The sequence below is a fragment of the Cryptosporidium andersoni genome, assembly GCF_001865355.1.
Source record: "Cryptosporidium andersoni isolate 30847 chromosome Unknown contig_19, whole genome shotgun sequence".
Lineage (NCBI taxonomy): Eukaryota > Apicomplexa > Conoidasida > Eucoccidiorida > Cryptosporidiidae > Cryptosporidium > Cryptosporidium andersoni.
The window spans coordinates 60,531-86,114 of record NW_027122898.1 but is presented as its reverse complement, the minus strand read 5'-3'; the positions used below and the strand labels follow the sequence as shown (position 1 = coordinate 86,114).

Genomic DNA, 25,584 nt, shown 5'->3' with positions numbered 1-25,584 from the left:
TTCTGATCCTAAAGAACAATGTATAAAAGCTATGAAAAGTATGGAAATACCTGAAAAGGAATGGCAAATAGGTAAAACAAGAATATTTATTAAGAAAGATGGTTGGTTAGCAGTGGAACGTTATTTTAGATCATCTATTAAAAAGTTATTACCTATAGTTGAATCCTTGGTTTCAATATATAGAATTACTACAGTTAGAGAAAAGATGTTAAATAGAGCTTCAATGTTAATTCGATGTCAAAGTCTAGCTAAAACATATATCAAGACTAGATCTTTAATTCAACGTAATAAGCTTGTAAAAACTTTTATTGGAATTGTATTATTAATGAATACATCAAAAATTATAATTCGTTGTGAAAAAGCTGCATTAAAAATACAAAAAGTATATAGAGGATATAAAGTAAGAGCTAGTGTTAATAATGAACTTAAGAAGAAAATTGCCAGTAAAAAAATATATAAGCTAATTAGGAGTTTAGTTATTGCATTAAGGATTAAGAAGAAATGGATGAATGTAATAATAGCAATAAGATCAAATAAGGCTGCTTCACGTTTACAAAAAGCTTGGAGAAGATATAGAATTAATAAGTTTATTAAAGAATTAAGAAAAAGTGCTATTCAACAAGTAAAAGCTTTAAAAATCCAATCTTGTTGGAGATATTACTATTTACGTAAAATAATGTTACATTATATTAAAATTGCAGTCCCTGCTAGAAAAATTCAAAGTTTATGGAGAGGATATTGGGTAAGGAAATATATGGTTCATGCTGCAGAATTTGATAAAATTAGAGATAAATTAAGAAAAGCACATTATGCAATAATTATTCAAAGTATGATACGTCGATATTGGATTTTAGCACATTTAGAACAGTTATATTGGTCTGCCGATTTTTTACAGCCTATAATTCATTCAAAATTAACTAGAGTATATTGGAAAAAACTTAAAAATTCTGTAATTTGTATTCAAAGTTGGTGGAAAGGTGATAGAGTAAGACAAATTATTCGAGAAGAAAGATTAAATGTATTATTAATGTCAGAAAGAGTTCGAACTCAATATCTTACTCGTTGTGAATGTAGAAATGTTTTAGCATGGGATATTGAACGTAGGAATATGAATAGAATTATTATTGGTTCATCTAAAGAAAAACCCCCACAGGAAGGATTACAAGTTATCCAAATAGTAGTTGATGTAGATATATCAAGAGAATATCCTGTAGGATGGATGGAAGGATTAAAAGGACTAAATCTTAGTGAAAATTATATAAAAGATATTGCTATTGGAGGTTTTCATACAGCTGTTTTGGCAGGAAATGGAAAAGTCTATACATTTGGTATGAATGATAAAGGACAACTTGGGGTTGGTAAAAATTCCACAGAACTTTTAGGTCGTGCTATTATAAGACTTAATAATCCATTACAATTAACAAAAATAAAATCTATTTCTTCTGGTATAGATCATTGTATAGCTTTATCAACTAATGGAATGATTTATTGTTGGGGAGCTAATGATTATGGACAATGTGGATCTAATGTAAATAATACATATTTAATTTCTCCAACTATTATTACATTACCTTCTAATTCAAAAAATACAATATTTGTGTTTGCAGAAGCTGGAGGATTCCATTGTGTTGCAGTAACTTCAGAAAATAAAATTCTTGTTTGGGGAAGAGGATTTGATCTTGGTCTAGAAGGTGTTAATGGATCAATTTCTATACCAATGCAATTAAATTCCCCAAATTTACAGAAATTAGGTGATATTAATTCTTTACATTGTGGATTAGCCACAACATTCTTATTAGGGGTAAATGGATATATTGCAGTATTTGGAAGATCAACTTGTGGTATTTTAGGTTTGGGGAGAGGAGTTTACTCTACAAAAAGACCAAAAATTATTACAAGTATTTGTCGTGTAGCAGATTTGTCTGTTGGATATAATTTTGTATTAGCAGTTACTACAGATGGAAATGTATATCAATGGGGTCAAATTCCTGTTTGGAATCCATTATTAGAAAGGCCAATACCAACTAATTTTTATATTCCTCAATTTGTAAAATTAAATTCGAATGATAATCCTGTACTTCAAGTCCAAGCTGGTTGGTGGCACTCTGTTATAAGAATGAAGGATAATTTATTATTAAGTTGGACATTCTTAGAAAATAATAACGAAGTTTTATATAAAAAATCTAATAAACAAACAAAAGTGAAAAATATATCTGAAAATGTTATTAAACCAGTTATCTTTAAGCTTGAACTAGCAGAAGGTAGATGTACTAAAACTATCCATGTAGTATCATCACCATCTATAACAGTAGTATTAAGATCTGGTCCTGATCATTATAATAAAGATATTATTGGACCTAAAGTTTACCATAAATATCTCATAAAACAAGAAAGTTGTATTAGTGCAGAAATTCCTTTACAATCTAAATTAAAATATGATAGTGCTGATGAATTAAGTGATAATTTGGAAATATATAAAAAGAAATCAATTAATGAATCTTGGGAAACACTTAATAAAAGTTGTAAATTACTTGATATTTTTGAAAGTTCTCCTTATCCTGCTTTAAAAAATAAACAAGTCCCGTTTATTGATAATAACAGCTCTACTAAAATTTTAAATAAAGCAAATATTAATTTAATAAATGTTCATACTGGTGTGAAATCACCTGCAATAAGATCTAAAAATATCCAATTAAATGGAAGTAATAAGAGTCCTAATCAATTTAATTTTACAGACGACTCTTTGAGATAAAGAAGTATTTGTAAAGTAAAAATTATTGATAATATAGTCAAAGATATAAATTTAATTACTTCAAATACTTTAGAACATATAATATAAGAAAAATCATATAACTCATATTTTATACGCAAATTTAACAATAATATTTGATATATTATTGACTATGGAAATCCTGAAGAATATGGTAATAGCGTGGAATCTGTACCGCCCGAAAAATAGATCTACAGCTTAGAATACATGTATTTAAAGATTAAAGCCAAAAAAAAAAGTTAAATATTATTATATTAATGAATTATAAATTAAATATAGAATTCCTATATTCATATTAAATAGCTTGTAAAGTTTTCAATGTCTTTGCAGATTCCAAAACTTTACTGTATAATTATTATATTGTTAATCACTAAAGTATGGACTACTACAGTAGATGAAGCTTTTCAATTTGCTATTTCATGTTTAAAATATGATATAAGAGAATATAATAATGAAAGATTATTTTCAGATATAAATAATAATTTTGAAAACTTAACATCAAGTGATTTTGATATTATTGAAGATAGGTTAAAGGTAATCGAATGTAAATTGACTAATGAATTATATAATATTAATACCTTGGATAGTAAAGATAAACAGAAAATTAGAAGTTTGGATATTTTGGATTCACATGAATTTACTAAATATTTAAAAAATTTGGAAATAATAAATAAGAATAAACAATTTAATGATTATATATGCCCAATGAGATGTAATGAAATTATAAAAAAAGTATTAGGACATGAAGAGGATGAAGATAAAAGGAATAATCTATTTTTAGAGAGGGTATGTGAAGATGAAATATTTTCAATTAGAAATTGTGTTATTTATTTTGAAAATAATATAACCTTAGAAAATATGAATATAAAAAGAAGTGACTCACTAAATATATGCAAAAAAATTGCAAAGAATTTGAAACGAAAATCATTAAATATAGAAGAAATTTCTAATTTTGTAGCACTTGATTTAGCAATTCAAGAATATACTGGTTCTTCATTACATTTAATTCTAAAAATAGATCCTGAAGATGTATACTTTAGTCGTCCAGTTCAATATTTTATTGAATCAATTAAACGAATTAATTCAAATTCTATATTTAATAATAAAGATATATTAGAGAATTCTAACGATCTAAATTTGAATTTTGGTTATGAAGAATATTATAAATTTTCATTTTATGAGTGTATTACAGCAATTGAAATACTCAGTAAATTATATCTACTTTTTGTAATAGATGCAACTAATATTTGTGCTCTATTTTTTGATTATAAAGGAATAAGTATACTAGAAAGTGAAAATATATATTCAAATATACAAGATACACCTTTATTTTATGAAGGTTTACTTTCATTAAAACAATTGATTAAAGTATATTTAGGTGATTTAGCTCCAAATTTGGATGAAGAATTTAACAGAAAATTTTTAGATGGTGCAAGATTTGATATTGGGAAGTGCCTTAATGCATTAGTAATGTTACCTGATGATGAATTACTTAATAAACCATTTGTAATAGATTTACCAACTGCTTCAAGTAGATGCTTTACAATATATAGAAAAATTCACTCTGAAGAGAATAGTTTATTGAAGATACATAATATTTTATTTATAGCAATATCTATTAACTGGTTAATAGTATCTGTGAAAAAAGAACGTATTATAAATACTATTAGTGATAAAGAGATTTATAGTCTAGAAAATATGGATAATATAATATTTTCTTTAATAATGTCAATGCATGAAGGATGGAATATCTCTGAATGTTTTAGGCATATGAATATATTACAGAGGATTTCAAGATTTACAAGTAGAAAAACAACAATCAAGATATTGAATAATAACAATATCCCACTAGAACGACATATTTTTCCAAATAATATAAAAAGCGAAATTACAGCATTTATATGTTCAAAAGATAGCTTAATATCTCAATTATTATCTAAATTATTGCCAATAAGAGATTTTTTACAACTAGGGCAACCAACTCAGATCCCAATTACAGAGGCTTCTTATTTAACTAATACAGGGAGTAGTGGTTCTATTGTTCACTTAAAATCATTAGATATGAAAAATATTTTTGATTCTACATTAGACTCATTTTATGCTGTAGATGTCCCAAGGGGATATTTATCAAATGCTGTTTCATTTTCTGTCGTTGGATTAAAAACATTTTTGCGTAATACATTATCATTTCTTTCATATGATACAATACTAGAAAGGTACAATAAGATATATTCAAAAAGTAGTTTTACTCAATCCTTAAGTGATGTTATAACAATTATTTTAATGGGGAATAACTTAAAATTGTTACAAGATACTACAAATCAAATACATTATATTGATAAATTCATATGTGGTGGGTATAATGGGAATATCAAATTAGATATTATAAAATCAGAAATTACACCTGTATTAGAACAATCTGGTTTAGATTATATTAAGGAAACTACAACATCTTATAAAATGTTTGATTTTGAAAATTGTATTAATCAAATTATTATTTATAATTGGTTAAGTAGATCATTTTCTTTATTAAAATCAGATCCTATAATTCAATGTGCAATTATTGGAATATATTTAGCAAGAAATATTGAGTATATAATGGAGGAAATAAGACTATATATATTATCTCATACATTTTTAGAAATATTAAAATATGATATACCAAAAAATTGTTTAAAAATATCATTTAGAGATACTCCATTTTTGCATTTAATTGAACAAGAACAAATATTAGAAGATAGTTTTATTCACTGTATAAAAAATTATTTTTTGTCTATAAATACAAAAAAAGTAATATTACCAAAGTTAGGTTCTTTGGAAAATATGGCTAGTGAGTTTGCAAAGTCAGTTTTACAATATGTCGATAATCCTATTACTAAACATCCATCATCATATTATGGAAATATTCTTTTAGATATTTTGAATATTCATCCAATCATTGGTCCTAAAAAAAGTTTTGAAATAATGTCATCTTTACGTCCTTTTAATGGTTTTGATTATAAAGAATTAGTTTCCAAACTAATTTTACATGGTATCCCAGTTGATGAAAGTAATTTGTTGGGTGCACTTGTAGGTTTTCAGGTGGGAAAAGATAAGATGCAGCTTACTAATGAATTCTTAAATTGGGTACAGGATGAGGCAGGAGTGTATCTGCCAAATTTGGATAATAGATCGAAGAAAATTGCACTAGTACATTTATTGGCTAATAATAAATTAAAAGATAAGACTCAATGTTCAAAAGAGATTAGGGAAATTTATCAAAATATAATACCTGATGAGAAGATTAAATTTTTGTGCGACTCATGGGATAAGTATTTAGATTATTCTCCAACTGAAGAAAGTGTCGAATTATATAAAGATTGGCTCAATAATAAATTGGTATCTGGAATAAATAAATATCCTGATTCTGAAAATATAACTTTTTTTGATAATCTTACTAAAAATTTTAAAATAGAACTAAAAAGATATGAAGATGAGGATAAATTATTATCTTTAGAAATCCCACAAGGTGATTTACCAATATCTTATATATTTCCAAAAATATATACATCAGAACTTATGGATACAAACAAAGAAAAAATTCATAGTTTTCAACTAGAATCAAAAGAGATAATCTTATTTGATTCTCTAAATAATAAGGCAACAACATTTGAATCACTAAATATATCAAGTGGTAATGAGATTACTGTTATGTTTGAAACATTGTTACCTAACTATATGCAATTATACATTGAATGGACAGATATTAATGGATTGGGACAAGGAAAATCAACTATTAAAATACCACAAAATGCAGGTCCTCAATTTCTCATATGTAGTATCCAAAATCTCCCTGAATTAAGTGAACGCTTTGTAAAAGATATAACTTTGCCTAATGGTGCTTATTTTGTACGTAAAATAGAAGACTGTACTCTTAAGAGTATTTCTATATTAGATGAATCACTTGAATTATTTTCTTTGGGAGTAAGATCAGATGATACAATTATTTGTTCAACAGTACTAGATAATGAATCATTTTTAAAATTAAAAATTCAATGGACAATTCCTTCAATTATATCAATAGTCCCAAAACCAAGATATCAAATCTTGATTGATATAAAAGAGGACTATGTAACTATCTCTAAGAATGTCCTATTTAAAGATTTTATTGATGAAGCTTTAAGTAAAGTGATGAAATCAATAATTATACAACAAATTCATGAATATGAGGATATTCCTCAAGAGGAAACAAAATTAAATATATCTTCAATTGAAATACTAGAAAATTTCTCTAATATAGATAATAAAGAACTTTCTCCTAAATCCAAGATTATATTTGTCAATAAAGACTACTATAGAAGTCCTCTACATGAATTTAATATACAGGCTGATTCAATAATTAAATTAAATTTGAATGTAACACCTAGTAGTAGCTTTACAATTGTAACAGATTACTTAGATATTCAATATACCATTAGATTATCAAGTTTACCAATAGTTAAGTATTCAAATAAAGTACCTTTAATTACAATGGGATTGTATGAATCTATTAAGTTAATCCTTGAAGAAATTGAGAATTTCGAAGTTTTAATTAAAAATGAAAGTTTTAAAAATTACATTGAATATCAGATTTCTTCAGATAATGAGTATAAAGAGATCATGAATATAAGAGTATTTGATCCTGTAAAGGAGCTCCTTGAAAATTCGTTAATATTTGTAAAAGTGAAAAATATACCCAAACTGGCTCTAATGAAATGTTTGGTTGTAGTTAACAATAGGCCTACGTTAAACAGATCAATAACAATGTCACCTAATATTAGTTGTGGAGATCTAAAATCACTGATTATTGAAGGATTTAATAATAAACTAACTCCTACTAGATTGTTCACTGAAGAAAATAAAATCTTGGATTTTAATCAAGATTATAATATTCCAATTCAAAAACTTGGTGTAAAAGATGGTGATGTACTTTATGTAGAGATGTTTGAAGAAAAACAAAATATATTTGATAATTCTCTATTAAATTTCCCTGATATTATAATAATACCATTGGATTTAATTGAAAAAGTTCTTCTTTCATTTGGATTGAAATTCAATTCACATTATGTACCCTTTAGAATTTTGAATGGAATACCAGATCAATCTGAAACTTTACTAGGATTAAGTATTACAGATGTAATTTTACCAGATTCATTTTCAAACATAAATATAGTTAATAATATAATAAACTACTTCTTTCCATTTATGGATATAGAGAAGATTAATGAGGTGATAATAAATTACATCTCTAAACCTGATGAAGAGTTGCCAAGACCAATAGATCGAATTACACCAGTTTTAATTGAAGAACCATTGCACGGATTTTCAAATATAGAAAAATCACTGACAGATTATAAAAATTTTCTTTCTGATTTACCTGGAACACCTGAAAAACCATTTAATATACTTGATTGCTTGCGTTCAATACGTTTATTCTACTTTATATATACTCCTGAAATACCCATCACAAGAAATAGTGTATATAGGATATGTTTTAATATTGGAACTTCACTAGCAAGGAAATCAGACTGGCTAAATAATAAAGGAATAGAAGCAGTAATATTGGTTTCTCTTGAGGAGTATAGATTATATAGTATAGATGCTAGTTTATTAAATTCAAGTAAATTTTCAGCTGAAGATTTAAATTCAGATAATTGCGAAATTGTACTAGGTGACATTTTGCCTATATCATTACAGTTTGATATATCTAATTTCACAATTCCTCTACCAACAAACATAAATTCAACATTGACATGCTTTTCGATAAGATCTTATTTAGATAGAGGAACTGATAAAAAAAGTACTGAAACTAGTTTGATTGATATACTTCCAGCATATAGACTAAGTAATACACTAGAAACTAATCTATCTCTACTATGGGGTTCTTATAATTTAACTGATATTCAAATTCCTAATCTTAATTATTTAAAGCAAGTTACATCTCCAGTTTTAAATGTAAAAAATCTAATAATGTTCCTGATTAATTATATAAATAATAATTTAGTGAAAAGTAATCATATATTAGAAAAATATCCATCTTGTTCAATAGTTATATCTATTGGTATTACTAGATCTATTGCTATTCTTTCAGGAATAGATCCAGTTATTTTTGCATTGGAGTTATCAAAGACATCAATATTGCAAGAATACAGATCAAGTAAAGTGATTAAAGCAGAAGTTAAACAGATATATGATATTTTAAAAATAAATAATATATTATTTTCAACTAATGAAGATGATCTCTTATATAGTGGATGGATATGGAAATTTATGGAATCAAATATACCAAATTTTTCAAATATTAAATCTTTGTTGGCAGACTCATCTATTTTCTTGTTAACAGTTAATTCTATACATGGTATATGTCCAACATATAGTGAAGAATTAATTATTAATCCTCTAAAAGAGGCAAGAAGTTCAGAAATTGAAGATCTTATCAAATATTTATCTAATAAAATTTTAATTTATAAAAAAGATGAAACTTATATACTTCCAGATGCTGCTTTAAAATTAAAGGTAAATGAGCTAACCTCCTTAGTAAAATCTCCTTATACACTAAATGTTGGAACATTTTATAAATTAATTAAAAAGGATATTTTATATATTTTGAGTGAACAAGTGGAGAAAGAAGTGTTAGAAGCAATCGGTAATCCTGATATCAATATCTATGATTTTTCATCGGCTCCATTTCTCATTTCTTATTATGTATTATTAAATGTTATCCAAATTCCTAAGGAAAGTATATTAGAACAACTTATTCGATTCATTATATATGAAGTTTTATCAGACCTAGATATAGTTATTGGAAATTTGGAACTTGATCGCATTTTATTACTGATAATAGAAAAGTTTTCATTCTCAGATTTGAAAATATCAAGAGATATTATGAGTAAATATTTAATGTATATTCTTCCACCAAGTTTTCCTGTATTTATTTCTTACGAATATGTTGATGTAATATGTGACTATATAATTAGTCAAATTGAGTCTAAAGAACCACTTATAAAGACAGGATTTAGACCATTAAGTAAAGGAATTGTAGTGGATTATTCTCCAATGAATCCAAGAACTGAATTCTATAGATTGCTACACGAAGGCAATAATATTGAAAATTCACTAAGTATTACAAAGTCAAAGCTTATATCTTATGGATATCCCAGTGTGATTTTAGACTTGTATCTATCTCATATAAGGCATATTACATATATGTATAATAATGGTATAATTCATACTGGTCGTTTGGAATCTATACCATTTTTAACTAGGTATCAACATTTGGCTTCAATACTTTTATCATTTGGATATATTAATTTTCAAATACCATTACTAACAAGTAACATAGATATTGATCATTGTCCTGTTTCTATAAATAATATTTTGAATAATAATCTAAGAAGAGTTGACCATATTTATCATATTTGCAAGACGATTTGTATAGAAATTCACGAAATATCACATAGTGAATGTGACTTTTTTATTATACAAAGTTTAGCAACTAAATTACTGGAGCCAAGTAAAGAAAATAAATTCAGTTTTATATTATCTATTCTTGGGCATTTGAATTTCATTGATTCTAATATAGATCTACTTAAAAATATATTTATTGACTCATCACAAAGAGTAAACAGTAGCTGGATTAATATTTTAATTAACGAACAAATAAATCCAAATTTTTCAAAATTATATAATAAAATATTTTATGCCTTTTCTAAAACAAAATATAATACTGAAGAAGTAACAAATTTAAGTTTTAATTTCCTCCAAATATTAGGTGAATTCATCTCAATGTGCACTAATCCTATCGGTGATTATCTGATTAGAAATATACTAATATTTCAATCAATATCATTAAAATTGGAACCCCCTCTATTAGATATATGGCCAGGTAATAAATCTTTTAGTGGTTTATACGCCAAGACAAATAAACCAACAGTAAGAATAATTAAACAATTATCTGAGTCAATAAGGAATATCATTTTAAGTAATCCTGAGGACTTTATTATTAATGGGAGTGATGTTAATTCTATAAATAATGAAACTTTAAATTCGTATATTATCGAAATGATACATGATATAGGACTAACTTATAATTATAATATTAAAAGTTTGATATTTCAAGAAGCAAATATGAAAGATATTGTAATTAAACATATGAAAGATATACAAAAAAGTGATTATGATATCTATTCATATCTAATTAATTTGGGGACATTAAATGCTGAGTATATATTGCATACATGTATTGAAAAACTTTTGGAAATGATTAGTATTGCGGATATTATTACTTTAACGTATTCAGAACCAGTTACATATTGCATAGACATGACAGAAAAAGTTATGGTAGATTTGAGTGTAAATAGATTTGGATTTAATACACATTCTATATCACTAGAAAAAAGTGGTCAAATGTTTCCAACAGAAATTCGAAGCATGATTAATATAGCTAAGATGATATGGATATTAGAAAAAGTTATTAACATACTTATAAAAGATACAATATCTATAGATGATATAAAAAAATATATTCAAAATAATCCATCCTTTATATACCAATATAATAATCAAGACGGAATACTTGAAATTTCGTTTAATCTATGTAGACATTTCAAAATTCCATTGCATCCCCAGATTATATCTTTTTATATATATGCATACTCAGGGATAACAAAGAAAACTGAGAATGACATATTATTACCATATACATTACTTAAATCAACAGGTTTATTTAATTTAATTACTATGGCACTTCAAGACGCTTTAAATTCTGGTAACTCAAAGATGATAGACTCAAATAACCAAAATATAGTAAATTCACTCTTTAATAACAAAAAAAATCTGCAGATATTTTCACTTGGGTTTAATCCATGGAATATTAAGGATATATTTTCAAATATTCTATATATTTCTGGAAATGAGTTTATATATCGTTTTGGTAGTAATTTGGGTATGAATTCTCTGACTTTTAAAGTATTTTCAATTTACAAAATATTGTTGGATTATTTATCATTAAATGTAGATAGTAAATTTGTTAATAAGGATAAATTAAAATACTTTATAAGTGGTATTAATCATCAATTATATCCATTTGATAACTTAGTATATTCTTTGACAGACTTCTCTATTGAAACATGTATAGTTGACTTTTCTTATAAATATTCTAAAGAGACTAATAAGTTTATACAGTTAAGGGAATGGAATTTAATTATTAAAAATATTTGTAATTCTATTAGTTCTCCGATAAAACGTGAAATGGACACTATAGCTTTGAATTTTCCCAAAGAAGACAAGATTTTGTGGCCTCAATATATAGTTGATTATCAAGCAATAGATTTGAAAAGGGAAATCGAAAAATTTATTAGTTCTATATCTCCTAATAAATTAGTTTTATTCTATCAGCTATTAGAATTATTTGACCTCAAATTTACCCCAAAGCTACAATTTATTGAACAAAAAATCAAAAAAATAGATGCACTTCCGGTTTTAAGGCGTAAATTAAGTAGATGGAACAAACAATCTGTTCGAGAAATTTTTAGAAAACTAAAATCAAAACAGTTAATTATTGAAAAACTAAAGAAACCTGTAGTAAATCATATACAGAAAATTATTCCATTCTTAAATAGTGCGATCAGAACCCTTAATACTCCAAATAGCTCTAATTACAGAGAAACTAGGCATTTCTTCAGTAAAATGTTAGTTGTAATGGGAAATATTGAAACTCCATCGTATGAAAAGAAAGGAGCAAATCCGAATTTAAGTAAAGAATTTGATCTTTTTAAATCTTTACATGAAGGAACTAGCGATATTGTTTGCTATGGAATTATAATTACGAAATATATACAAAGAATATTATGGTATTTATACTATTGGAATGTAATATCTAATGAGATGAATATTATTTTAGGTGAATTACCTAGACAAATAAAGAAAAAGATAAATAAAGTGGATAGAGAAGATAATATAGTAAAAGATAAATCCAATGAAACAGAATCTAATAAAATCAAAGTTAATAAGATTTCTACCTGGAGGAAGATTCTTAAAAGTTTCTCTTTACTAAAAGATGAAATTAAAAGACCAATAAAAAAAAAAAAGTAAAAAGAAAATATAAAAAGAAGTTAGAAATTTTTTTACAATATGCAAATTTATATTAAAACTATTAGGTTAACTACTACTAGATTACTTAGCACTTTTTACACTCTTTTTTAGATATTACCTAGATTTTAAGTTTTAAAGATGCTACTAACTCAAAATAGTCCGAAATTATAGGCAATAATTTTAATTTGACTTCTTTTAATATTTATATTAGATATATTGGAAGGCCACCTTTCAAACGCCAATATACCAAAGGTACATATTTATTTTTAGAATTTGTTTGAGTATTTATACCTGAAAAGTAAATGTAATGTGGCTTAAATACTTCCAATAGGATAATCCCTACAAAATATATTTATAATAAATATAAATTAAAAAAAAAAAAGTCTGTAAGTGTATATTTATTACTTACCAATTAACTCATCATTAACTCCAAAATACAAATAATATTTATTTCTCTGATTAATATCTTCAATTTCAAAATATTTCTTTGAATTCTGCACTTTAATTTCTTCATTAATTTGTTTAAACAAATTATAATTCCCCTGAATTGTCTTAATACAGGACTGACTAGTATTCGTACTAAATTCCATGATATTAGTATAATTTGTAAAATTCTTTGCTTTATACCTCCTATCATTTATAATTTCATGATAATCACTAGTTAAATAAAATAGATCAATATTAATCCATTCATTTGTTACATAATTCTTATTAAAAGTTATTAATTTCGTTTCTTTATTACCTAGGTTAATTGTCATATTTCTTTGATAAAACATTGCTGTAACTACAATTTCATTATTAATATCTTCAATATTCAACTGTATGGGAAGGGTATTAATTGAAGGATACTGAAAAGCTAATTTGAGAAAACTAATATTTGGATCCCAACCATTAAATGTAGTATTTTTTGTGTCAAACACTATTTCAGAGCTTTTACATCGATCCTCATAATTAGATATGTTACAGATATATTTTTGATTTAAATACCTATCCTTATAATTCCATAATATATCCAAAGGCTCAAGTTTCCCTGAAAATGCTATACCATATGCTATTAATGCAGATCTTGTATTTACAATACTAATTAATGGGATATATAACCTAGAATTTTTATATATCACTTCATATTTCTTATTATCCCATAGGAACAATAATTCAAACTTATTGCGAGTGCTAATTGGTTCTGGAAGAGGTGAGCTATCAAATGGCTCAATTTCAAAATTATTTCTAGGGGCTATTGCATAAATCTTGCAATCTTCTATAAACAAACTTATTACTATCTGCTGATTTCTACCTATAAATTTTATATTTATTGGATATGTAATATTTTTATCTAATAAAATACCCATAGTTAAAGTAAAACCATTGTCCATCTTATGCACAGGGAATGGAAAAAAATTATGTGCTACTGCTATATATTCCTTTGTAATACTTGAATTTTTAATATTATCCAAATGGTTATTGTCATTTTTGCTTGTCAGTATTAATTCTTGATTATCCTCTAAAAGTATCATTTCAAAAAGTTCATGATTTAAAAGAACTTTATACAAAATATATTACTTACTTCTTTCAACAATATTTCTCTTTTGTTCACTAATATTTTTTAAAAATCCACTTGAAAGTGACTTGTCATAAAATAAAGTTTGTGCTTCTTCTCTTAATTTAAGCTCTTCTTTATAGTAATCTATATCAACATATCTATTTCCTACTTTTTTGATATAACCAAATGTTAAACATGGAACTAAAGCTCCTATAAAACCAAAAATATATGCTATACTATTAAAGAGCATTTATACATTTAAGTCTTCTATATTAGTTATTTTTGTATGCATGCATGCATGCATGCTCTAGGCGGTAGTACTCATCCACATTAAATTATTGAAATTTAAAGTTTAAAGAAGGTACTGGACTTTAGACTAATACTTAAAAAGTATCAACAAGATAAAAACTTGAATTTTTTTATGGCCTTTTCCTTATATATTTAAATAAGTTATTATTGAAATTTGTAGATTTTGACTTTTTTGTATAATCATTAAATTTGGGAGTTGAAATAACTCTAAAAAATATATTAAGGAAAGATCTTTTAATTAAAATTTATATCTCTAATTAAGTCTTATTGAACCATATTTTAGTTTATGTGTAGTTAATTATTAAATATTATTTTAATGTGAATTGATATACAAGAGCATCTTAAACATTAACTATAACCATGAAAGTAATTCCTGTAACCAACTTTTATGCGTACTCGTCTCGTGAGTATCAGTTTTATTGGTAGTACTATCACTTTCACTTTTTTTATTATTAGTATACATTGGTTCATTATTTAAAATATGAGTCTTAACACTGGATAGTATACTATTAGCTATATTTATCTCAGGAGCAACACCAGAGACTAGTTTATAATAAAGAATAGGTTGAATAACAGGACTATTTACACTTGTAATAGATGTAAAAGTTGAATAACTTGAAACAGTTACATTACCAATAATATTACCATTATATCCAAGGAAGAAAACTGAGTCTCCAATATTAGAAGCTCCTGTAGTTGTTGATTGAGAAGCTAAGTAAGCATAAGTAAGTAGAGTATTTTCTAAAGATAAACTCATCCAGGAATTATATTCTTCATTAGGACAAGAAGGTTCATTTACTAAGCATGATGTAGCTTGAGACAATGTATTCAAGACTGAATATAAACTAGGGCTTAAATAAAAAAGATCTCCAGCTATCCAACTACCTTCAGAGGGTGGATTTTTATATAAATATGATACTGAGGATCCTGTATATTGGCTATTCATTGTAATACCAATATTAGTAAAACTAATACTAATAGCTTCAACTGATCCTACAGAGATGGATAAGACTATCGGATAATTGTTTATACTAGGAGCTAAAAATCCATATCGAAGAAAGGTAGAATCTGCTGACCAAAAATCTTGAAACTGGGCACCAGTAGCTTTACATGATCTATTAATTCCATTAATTGAACAATATGAAGCTTGAGGAGGACTAAATAAGGTTTTGTAAGTCCATGTTGTCGATAAATTATTTCCATTAGAAGTTAAGCTAATAGAAGCAGGTGTACTTGTAGAATTTAAAGTAGGGATCTGTGCAATTATAGTCCAACTAGAAGTTAAAATAAGATAAAAAAAGCTTGCAGTCCAACCTAGAGAAAATAGTACTGAAGAACTTGAAATACCAAAGGAGCTATATTTGGCTTTGTCATAAACATTTCCATTATTAGTAGATAGTTTTACACAGCAACTATTAAATGAGATACTAACTAATTCATTACCTGAATTATCATTTAGAATAGCTAAAGCACTATTTTCAGATAAATCTTCAATATTAATAGTAAAAGATATTGAAGCAGTAATACTTTGAATACTAGGAACAATTACATAACTTGAACCATTTTCAATTAACTTAGGAGCAGCAGTTGTAGTTGTTGTAGTTGTTGTAGTTGTAATTATAGTTGTCTTAATTGTATTTGTTGTTTTAGTTGTAGTTGTTGTTGGTAATGCAAGAGCAGGTATGATATTATTAACACCTGTAGAAGTAGGTGTATTAGCATTTGGAGATACAGGATTATAATTAGTATACCACGACCAATTCACAGTATTGCTTGATGATGATCTTATTTTTGTACCCCTACCAGATAAAATTAAATTACAATTTGGTAATGATATTAAACTTGCATCAGGATACCCAGGAGGGCTCACTACTAAATTACCATTACTTAAACCTATGATCATTGAACAATATGAGTATGATCCTGGATCTGGAGCTCCTGATGAGGTATTCTGTCCGCAAATTGACATAGTTATACTCCCCTTTACACATGTAATTTGAGCTACAACTTGATCACTGCTATGTATATAATAATTTATACTATTAACATTTTGAGGTGGAACTACTTTTATGGCTAGACCAGAAGTAAATCCTAAATATCCAGATGGTGGAGTACCAAAAGATGCACCTATCGCATCACAACTTCCAGAAATAGGTATATTACACCATTGAGCTATATTAGAATGGTGAGACCCCATAATATCTCAAAATCTTGTATGAAATTATATATTTAAAAAAGGATCAAAGATCAAGGATATATTAATAAGAAAACTAATTTTTTCTTGAAAATAAAAAATTATCAATTGTCTAAAGCTTTTTAAACTAGTCTAAAAGGAACTTAATACACACATCGTAGTTAGATTGCGTCTTATGTTGTGCTGGGTGACTTTAATGTAGTAGTGACTGTTAAAACTTCTATTTTAGATCTAAATCTAGTCAATTCTAACTATAAATATATTCAAAATTATAAATAACACTGTAATTTAATATTTATATAAAATATACTAGGAGATTATCCTTTCAAATACCAAAATATCAGAGGTATAAATTTCTTGTTTTTAAAACTTCTTCAAACATCTATATCTAGAAATAAATATAATGTGATCTAAATATTCTTAATGAAATAATTACAAATTATAAAATTTATAATTATATATAAATTTCAAAAATTAAAATCTATTAATTTATCACTTATTTATTAAACTCACTATTAACTCCAATATATAAATCTTATTTATCTTTTTAATTTATTCAACTTTATAAATATATCTGAAGTAAATTCTTAATACTTAAATAATTATGTTTTTTTATTCTATGTTAATTATACAATAGCTCCCAAAATTAGGTAATATTATCACTTTATGTCCCATAACTTAAAAGTCTTATAATACATTGTAGAATTAGATATTTAAATGGAAATAAAAAAAAAATAAAAAATCATAATTTTATTTGAAAAAAAATCTAAAATTTTTCATAACAGTATAAACCATTCTAAAACTAGCCAAAAGAATTTCACAAATCTAATGATATCATCTCTTAATATTACATTAAGATTCTTTAATTTATAATTACTGAAGTCTATTTGTAAATTTCATTAAAATAAATCCAATCAAAATATTTAAAATTATTCAAATGACTTAAATCTAATTTTATAATAGCATTACTTGGGATCATATAATAGAGTATGACATTCTTGTATAGATATCGGAATTTCAGAAGTAAATCTAGAAAAATCTTGATTTATTCTAAATAATGAATATATCTGACAACCAATCTTATCTAAAAAACTATTACTTCTTAATTGATCTAATACTTCTAGGGTTGAAAGTAAAATAAAGTACTTCTTCATTATATTATCAAAAAATCTTGTAGTTTCGAATAAATCTTCCACTATTTTCTGTGAAATATATTTATCAAATAATTTATTAGAATCCAAATTCTTTTTTATAAAAAGTTGTAACTCTGTCACTTTATAAATAAGTTTCTGAGATTGTCCCAAAGTTACAACTTGAAAATTGAGGAGAGATTTACATAGTTCATCATATAATATTTCCATCTTTTTTAATACTACTATATGACTTTGAATTATAAAAGATATTTTAAAACTCCTTTTTTTATTTAAAATAGAACTTGATTTTACAATATAGTCATAGTCTTTATCGTGGATATATTGTCTTACATTCAAGAGTATACCTAACAATTTAACAATTGATTCACGAGTCAAGTTTAAATAATCTAAATAATTATTTATTGAAATAGATTTTATATGTTCTGAGTAATATATAAGTGTATTAATCATATAGTTAAATTGAAATAGGAGTAGTTTTAGTGTAAAAGTCATTATATCTTTCTTGCTAGAAATATTAATATCTGTTCCAAATATATCTAAGACACCACCAAATTCAAAACTATCCTTAATAAGATTTCCCATTGTAAAGAATTCATCATTTATCTCACTAATTAAATTATTTGATATTATCGTTGAGATTGGTTCATAATAAGAATTATTTTTAAATATAATGTCAGATGTTATTCTTTTATTTATAAGTTCATGAATATTATTATCAATTCTAACTTCATCTACGGATATATTAACAGATAGAAAAGAGAAAGAAATTCCTTTATCATATTTCTTAATTGATAAGAATACATTAAATAGATTTTTTCCAATTCCAAATAAAAAGAGTTCCATATAAAAGCTCAACAATAACCTCAAAATTAACATCATTAATTACTCATACATAATAGTCCAAACACCATATTATGTGTCTATATAGAAGTGCACACTTTTAGTTTTTTTTTATTTCTAATCTAGCCTAGTTAATATTAATGCAAGGATTTTAAATAAATCCAGATACCGCCTAGTATTCATTACCCAAATATAATAGTCTAGTCACTTTTTGGTTATACAATAAGTAGACTAACTAAAGTAAGTCATATATTAATAAATTTACCTTTTATATTTTGGAATTATCCAATTATATTTAAGAATTTACCTTTTTTTTATTAATACCTTACAAATTTATATATTATTAAAAATTTAGGGAATAGTTTTAAATTACTTAATATATAAAAAAGTTTAATAAATAAGAATTAAAATATAATGTAAAATAAGGTCATAATTATTGTCTATTATTATATTTAACAACTAGATAAATTTGGAAGTTTCTATCATACTATTTTAAGTATAATCTGCAATATGATTATTTGTCACCAATTTGGTACTTAGTATGTGTAAAATATCCTGTATACAAAATAATGTTGCAAGTTTTATTTTAATAGTAGAAATTATGTGTATATTTTCTAATATATAGAGATATAAAAAAATAATTTGAATTTTATATATACTCTAGAATTATTTGTTTAATGTTAAGGTAATTTGATTAAGAATATCTTCTGCATTTTGTGTTATTATTAATAATCCTTAGATATATATCATATTTTAATAAATTTACAATGAAAGAAGTAAAAATAAGGAATTTATTTACAAAATGATTTACTTTAAGTAAAGTAATTTCCCTAGATACTTTAGAGATAAGTAATTATTAAGATTTGTCTCTACAATTCAAGATGCCTATTCTTGTATATTTTACATTACATTTCATTAAGATGATTGATCTAGTAAGTAATTGTTACATATTTATCTCAAATTTTGAGATAATATTATTTTAATATTTTTTGCTAAGTTTATTAGACTTTTTTTTTTTTTTTATATTACCTTAGGTTCTACTTTAATGTTATTTTATTTAACTGTATTAATCCATATGATAAAATTTTATTTATTAACCTCTTAATATTCTACCAGTTTTTGTGGCTTCACTTAAAATATAAGTAACTTTTTTTAGGGCTGCACTACTTGTTCTAAGTAGATCTTGGCATACAAGTGATTTACTATCTTTATCACAAGGACATCCTGGATTAAGGGGATCAACATAACATCCACACTCAATACTGAATATATTAGTAGAACATGGACAACCAAAATTTAATACATTTTTTCCTACACAATTAGCTTGTATTGACTTAATATTAGGAACCAAATCTCTTCTACAAGTAGTTAGGGCTTTACATTGTGGTGATTGGGGGTCAGTATTGCAATAACAACCTGGATTATTAGGAAAAGTATAACAACTTACACTAGATCCACAATTAAGAGGATCAATTACACATTTTAAGGTTAATCCTGAACTTTTAATTGCAATTTTACATGATTCAGATAATATTCCATTAGTTACTAGATATTGAGAATTATTTGTTGGATAATCTACTAAAGTAGGTAGGTAATCAAGAGATTTTACCTTATTGACAACAGTTTTAATATAATCTAATTGAGTTTTAACAATATCTGAATTAAAACCTAAAACATGTTCACACTGACCATTTCTGTAAACAAGTCCAATTATCCATGCATCTATTGGACTTCCAATGAAATGATTGGGAATACATTGACATTGATTAACCATGAATTGGAATGATGAAGTATTAAAAAGAGGAATACGCATTGATTCTTCTATAGTAATTTGAGAAATGCATCCCTTTTTACAAAAACCTGCATTGCAATTTCTTGAGATAGAAGTGAGACATTGATGATTTGAAGAGAGTTTTGTAAGAAGAGGAGCTGAAAATTTATTTGAATTTTGATTAAAACCAACACACATATTATTAAAACAACAAGTAGAACCAGATATACATTTACCACAAGGATGAGCTTGTAATTCGGTCAAAGACGTATTGTTATGAATATTAATGAAAGGAGGTTTATTTAGATTAACTGCTGAGTCAAATTGGCATACAATAATAAATCCTGCATTAGGACATCCTTCAACAACTGCACAACCTACAGAAGTTGAACTTGCTTGAGCTACAGTTAGATAATTAAGGATACTTGGAGTAATTCCTAAATTATTATTTACTTTGATATTATTTTGTTTATTATTTTCTATATCAATAAGTTTATGGGTTTGTTCAATAAATTGTTCATATGAATCTTTTCCTGAGAACCAATTTTGAACAACTTCAATTGGAGATGTAAATGGATTGTAAGTTTCATTTGGTGCAGATGCAAAGACTACTTCACTTTCTCCACCTCTATAAGGAAATTCAAAAGGACTATTATTATTCTTTCCAGCAAGACATACCATAGCCCAATTTTGAGCATATCCTTGTATTGAATAATCCCATTTTAACATATTCATATTAGCAGAGTTAATACCTAGTTTACTACGTTGTTCATTTAAAGCAAGGAGTAGAGGTCTTCCATCAAGAATCACAAGCTGATTCCTTAAATGATCCTTAATTGCATTAGAAAGTGATTGAGATTTTGAATTTCCATTTCTAGAATTTGATATTAATGGGATATCTAATAAATTATCTACAGTTGTAAGTATACTTGGGGAATTTAGAGAAGTAGTATTTACTGATACACACGATCCTCTAATGAGAGCTTTTCCATGTTGAAGAAGACCAGATTGAGGAGCTAATCCAGCTCCTTTTGGACTACAAGTACACTGATTAAATATATAATGATCATAAAAATGATCATCTTGTTCCAGAGGTTTTAGGCACTGACCCTCACAACCTAGATCTTTACATGGTTTGAAGAATGAAGAACTACAAGTTGTATTTGTTAAATTACTAGGTTTCAATTTTAAACATTGTGAGTAATCTTGAGCCTGACTATTACCTCCTACACAAAGATTGTTTTCACAGCATGATGCTAAAGAGCCACAACAACTACATGGTTGTTTAGGAATATTTAAACCATCCTCTGTAGGTTTGAAAGGAATCGCACTTCGATCTATATGATTAAATTGACAAACTACAAAATATCGGTTTTCTGGACAATTTGTTATAACAGAACATCCTACACCAGAAGCGTGAGCACTGAAAAGTTGACGAGCAGATTCTGTAAATGAAGAGGCAGATTTGAATAAAGTATTTTTGAAATCTTGAGATTCTACACTTTCAATAGAAGTTATAAGAGGTTTTGCCCAACCAGCTACAATAGATGCTACATTATTTGGGATAAGTGTTTCATTAGCTGCAGATAAATATGTAAGTGGAGGTACTCCAGGAATATCAAAACTGTTACCTAAAGAGGCTAATTGGCATTGTCTTGCAATTGATTTTGCTACACCTTCCATTGTAAAATCATAAGCTAATTTATTCATATCAGTAGCATATGCTCCTATAACACTTCTAAAGCTATTGAAAGCTATGAGAAATTCTTGACGAAAATTATCTGTTATATCTCGGGGTATCTGGGAATTATTATCTGAATCTGTAAATTCATCAAAATCTCCTGTAAGAAGTGGTATATCATCTAATTCAGATGAATAACTCATTCTATCATTTATAACTGTAATATTATTATCAATAGCAGTTATTACACCTTCACCATATTCTGTTTGATAACCAGGTATTGTTAGACAAAGCCCATGAGATTGAACAAAACCAAAAATATATCCATAAGTTGCGACAGGATGAGGTGTTGAAATTGCATCTGCAAGTAACATTCTCATAGAGTTATCTGATGAATCTAAGGATAATCTCATAGAATCATCTAACAAATTAGTAAATGTAATATTAGACTCAACTAAAGTTTGATTGTAACTAATCATATTATCCAGTATTTGTAATAATGTTTGATTAGAGTCTGCGATTTGGTTATTTCCAGTAAGGCTGTGTATAAGTGTCTGATTAAGATTTAAGGTTTCCCGACTAGCAAATCCCAACTTACTAATATTTTCGGGGCTTACACAAAAGCATTGATGGGATAAAAAAGAAGTACTAGATGACATACAATTAATTTCACATTTCAATTTATTACAGGGGCGAACAAATGCAGATCTGCATCCCCCAATAGGGTTGTTCTCAAGCATAGGGGGTACAAATGTTAGACTTGATTGAGAAATATCTACACCAACACAAAGGTTATTCTCACAACATGTTGCTCCACGTCTACATCTGCCACAAGGTCTGCGTTGTTGTAGGAGGAGATATGGATCCGCATAAATATGTAAAAATGGTAAATCAAATTGATTTTGCATATCTAAAAGCTTGCGGCGTAGAGATGATTCTTGTTGGTGTATAGGTTGTTTGATATTTGGGTAGTTAAATTGGCACACTAAAACACTTTTTGAATTTTGGTATTTGCAGTTAGTGCTTATTCCACATCCTACAGCTGTTGTCTCTGCACGTGTAACCATTATAAAATTTGTGAAATCCTTACCAATATTTTTTTCTGGATAATAAAAGTCAAAGGTTTCACCTTCTTTTACCCATGTACTTATAGCTAAATTAACTAATTCTTCAGTTTCAAGTGATCCTAATTGTAGTTGTATAGATTCGAATTCATCTGCATCTTCCGGGACAATAACAGATTCTGAGTATCTAAATATTGTCTCACCAGAACCTCCTCTAAATGGCCATTGCACATATGGTGGGTAATTTTGTGCACTTCCTAATGTAATATTAGTATCGATTTCTTCACATAATTGCTGAGCACGTAATCTTGCATACCCTTCTAAAGTGTAGTCCCATGCTAAAATTGCCATATCTGCTGCAGGCTGTGATGAGCGGGCTAAGTTCAAAGAATTAATTAATGCAGCACGTATACTATCTGCTGCTACTGTCACACCACCAGTTTGTTCAATCTCTTCTGGTGTATCATTTGGTATTACCTGTTGAATACCACCAACTGGGGGGTAAGATTGTGAGTTAGGATTTGAGGATGTAAGGGGTCTACATAGACCATGATAATAAAACTTTTTATGGAGCCACCCTTCTGTATATAAAATTTGGGGATCCTCTGGAAGTTGTTGGAATAGAAGCATATCTTCCATTGTTTGTTTTGATGTACAGAGACATTGATTAACTAGTAGATTATCAGGTATCTGGTGTTTACCTATGCAAGCCTCGGGACAGTTTGATTGGTTACATGGTTGGTAATAATTATCAAAACAAGAGGATACATCACTATGATTAGGTTCTAAGGGCTCTGAGAATGTACATGTTGGACACATAGATCCAATATCACGTCCAACACATAAATTCTGGGCACAACACTTAGCTCCAAAACCACATCTACCACATGGCTGTCTTTGAGGTTCTGTTAATTCAAGGGTCTTGTGAATGTTTGCATATGGAGGTTGAGAAGCTGAAGGTTTATCACTAAATTGGCATACAACCACACTACCTATATTACTGTGGCAATCTGTATGAAAAGAACAGCCTACCAATGTTACATGGGCTAATACAAGTTGTAAATATGGCTCAGCTAAATCAAAGCTGTCTCCAATATCCCAATATAATAAATTTGAGAAATCAATATTTTTTGGTAAATTTGAGCTCGTATTATTCCACTGTAATACTAAATCACAAGCTTTATCCATTAATTCAGCAGGATTTGTACTATTAATTTTGTGTGAGATAGCAATGAGCTCTCCAGGAGCTCCTCTAAAAGGCCAGGTATTGGGACTTTTCCCAACATTACCTGTTGTGCAGATGTGCTGAGCTACATGGGTTGCATAACCTTCTATTGTATAGTCCCAAGCTAACATATTCATATTTGCTGCATTTTGAGCTTCTACAGATCTGATAGTATTTATGCAGTTAAGTATTGATGATCGGATATCAGGTACAGTTTTAGCAACATTTCTAATTTTTGCTACTGGTTTTAAGTAATTTTTACTTGTATCAGGATCTAGATTAGTTGTAATATTAACTAGTAATTTCCAAGTATCACTTGAAATGCCCTGTGATGTACTAGAATTTATTAGAGTCATAGGTACAGTAGATGGAACTTGATCAATAATTGTCTCATTTATTATTATTGATCCTAGATGAGTTGGAATATAATCATTAGATTGATTAAATAGTAATGGAGAAGATATTTCTCTCTTTAATGTCATCATATCTTGAGCTCTAGAGAATTTACCACATAGAGCGATAAATAAGATACCGAATAATTTGGAGATTGTCATCTTATATCAAATAATTAATATATGATAAAAAAAAGTAATAAATAATGAATTTTATTCTATAGAGGTCAAAAACTTAAAAATACAATGAAATATAATTTTCTGAGCTTATATCCTTTAATGATAGCAAAAAACTACTTGTGCAGAGCTATGTTGCATTACAGCGCACACTTTGCATTACTACATGATTCGCTACTTGTTCGTAACTCGACTTGTTCTAGTCACCGCTTATTCAATAATATAAATACCCTTCTTCATACTAGTATAACCATAAAATATTTAGTTTATTTCTTGTGATTAGTAATTAGTCCCCTTGATTTTGGTTTCGAGTTAATTTAGGGACATGATTCAAATAATAAACTTATGTCCTAAGAT

General features: G+C 26.9%; 6 protein-coding genes across 6 annotated transcripts in view; 2 read left to right on the top strand and 4 right to left on the bottom strand.

The window, feature by feature from the left end:
* The window catches only part of cand_012400 (myosin head family protein), a gene marked incomplete at both ends in the record, with an annotated part of 2,814 nt that extends 62 nt beyond the window's left edge, over positions 1-2,752 (top strand). Inside the window, one exon of the mRNA XM_067211478.1 lies at positions 1-2,752. This exon is cut by the window's left edge and continues 62 nt beyond it. Within this exon, the coding sequence (XP_067066997.1) occupies positions 1-2,752 (2,752 nt within the window).
* Positions 2,753-3,088: 336 nt separating this feature from the next.
* cand_012390 (uncharacterized protein) lies at positions 3,089-12,880 on the top strand (the record flags this gene model as incomplete). Its single annotated transcript, XM_067211477.1, has 1 exon — positions 3,089-12,880. One exon carries the CDS (start codon positions 3,089-3,091, stop codon positions 12,878-12,880), a length of 9,792 nt encoding a protein of 3,263 aa, XP_067066996.1.
* Positions 12,881-13,082: 202 nt separating this feature from the next.
* cand_012380 (uncharacterized protein) lies at positions 13,083-14,670 on the bottom strand (the record flags this gene model as incomplete). Its single annotated transcript, XM_067211476.1, has 3 exons — positions 13,083-13,219; positions 13,290-14,381; positions 14,445-14,670. 3 exons carry the CDS (start codon positions 14,668-14,670, stop codon positions 13,083-13,085), a joined length of 1,455 nt encoding a protein of 484 aa, XP_067066995.1.
* A 411-nt stretch (positions 14,671-15,081) lies between these two features.
* On the bottom strand, positions 15,082-16,926 carry cand_012370 (uncharacterized protein; the record flags this gene model as incomplete). The annotated part of the gene is made up of 1 exon (XM_067211475.1): positions 15,082-16,926. The coding sequence occupies one exon, from the start codon at positions 16,924-16,926 to the stop codon at positions 15,082-15,084; it is 1,845 nt and encodes a 614-aa protein (XP_067066994.1).
* Positions 16,927-17,888: 962 nt separating this feature from the next.
* On the bottom strand, positions 17,889-18,920 carry cand_012360 (uncharacterized protein; the record flags this gene model as incomplete). Its single annotated transcript, XM_067211474.1, has 1 exon — positions 17,889-18,920. The coding sequence occupies one exon, from the start codon at positions 18,918-18,920 to the stop codon at positions 17,889-17,891; it is 1,032 nt and encodes a 343-aa protein (XP_067066993.1).
* Positions 18,921-20,010: 1,090 nt separating this feature from the next.
* On the bottom strand, positions 20,011-25,212 carry cand_012350 (uncharacterized protein; the record flags this gene model as incomplete). Its single annotated transcript, XM_067211473.1, has 1 exon — positions 20,011-25,212. One exon carries the CDS (start codon positions 25,210-25,212, stop codon positions 20,011-20,013), a length of 5,202 nt encoding a protein of 1,733 aa, XP_067066992.1.
* Positions 25,213-25,584: the final 372 nt, after the last annotated feature.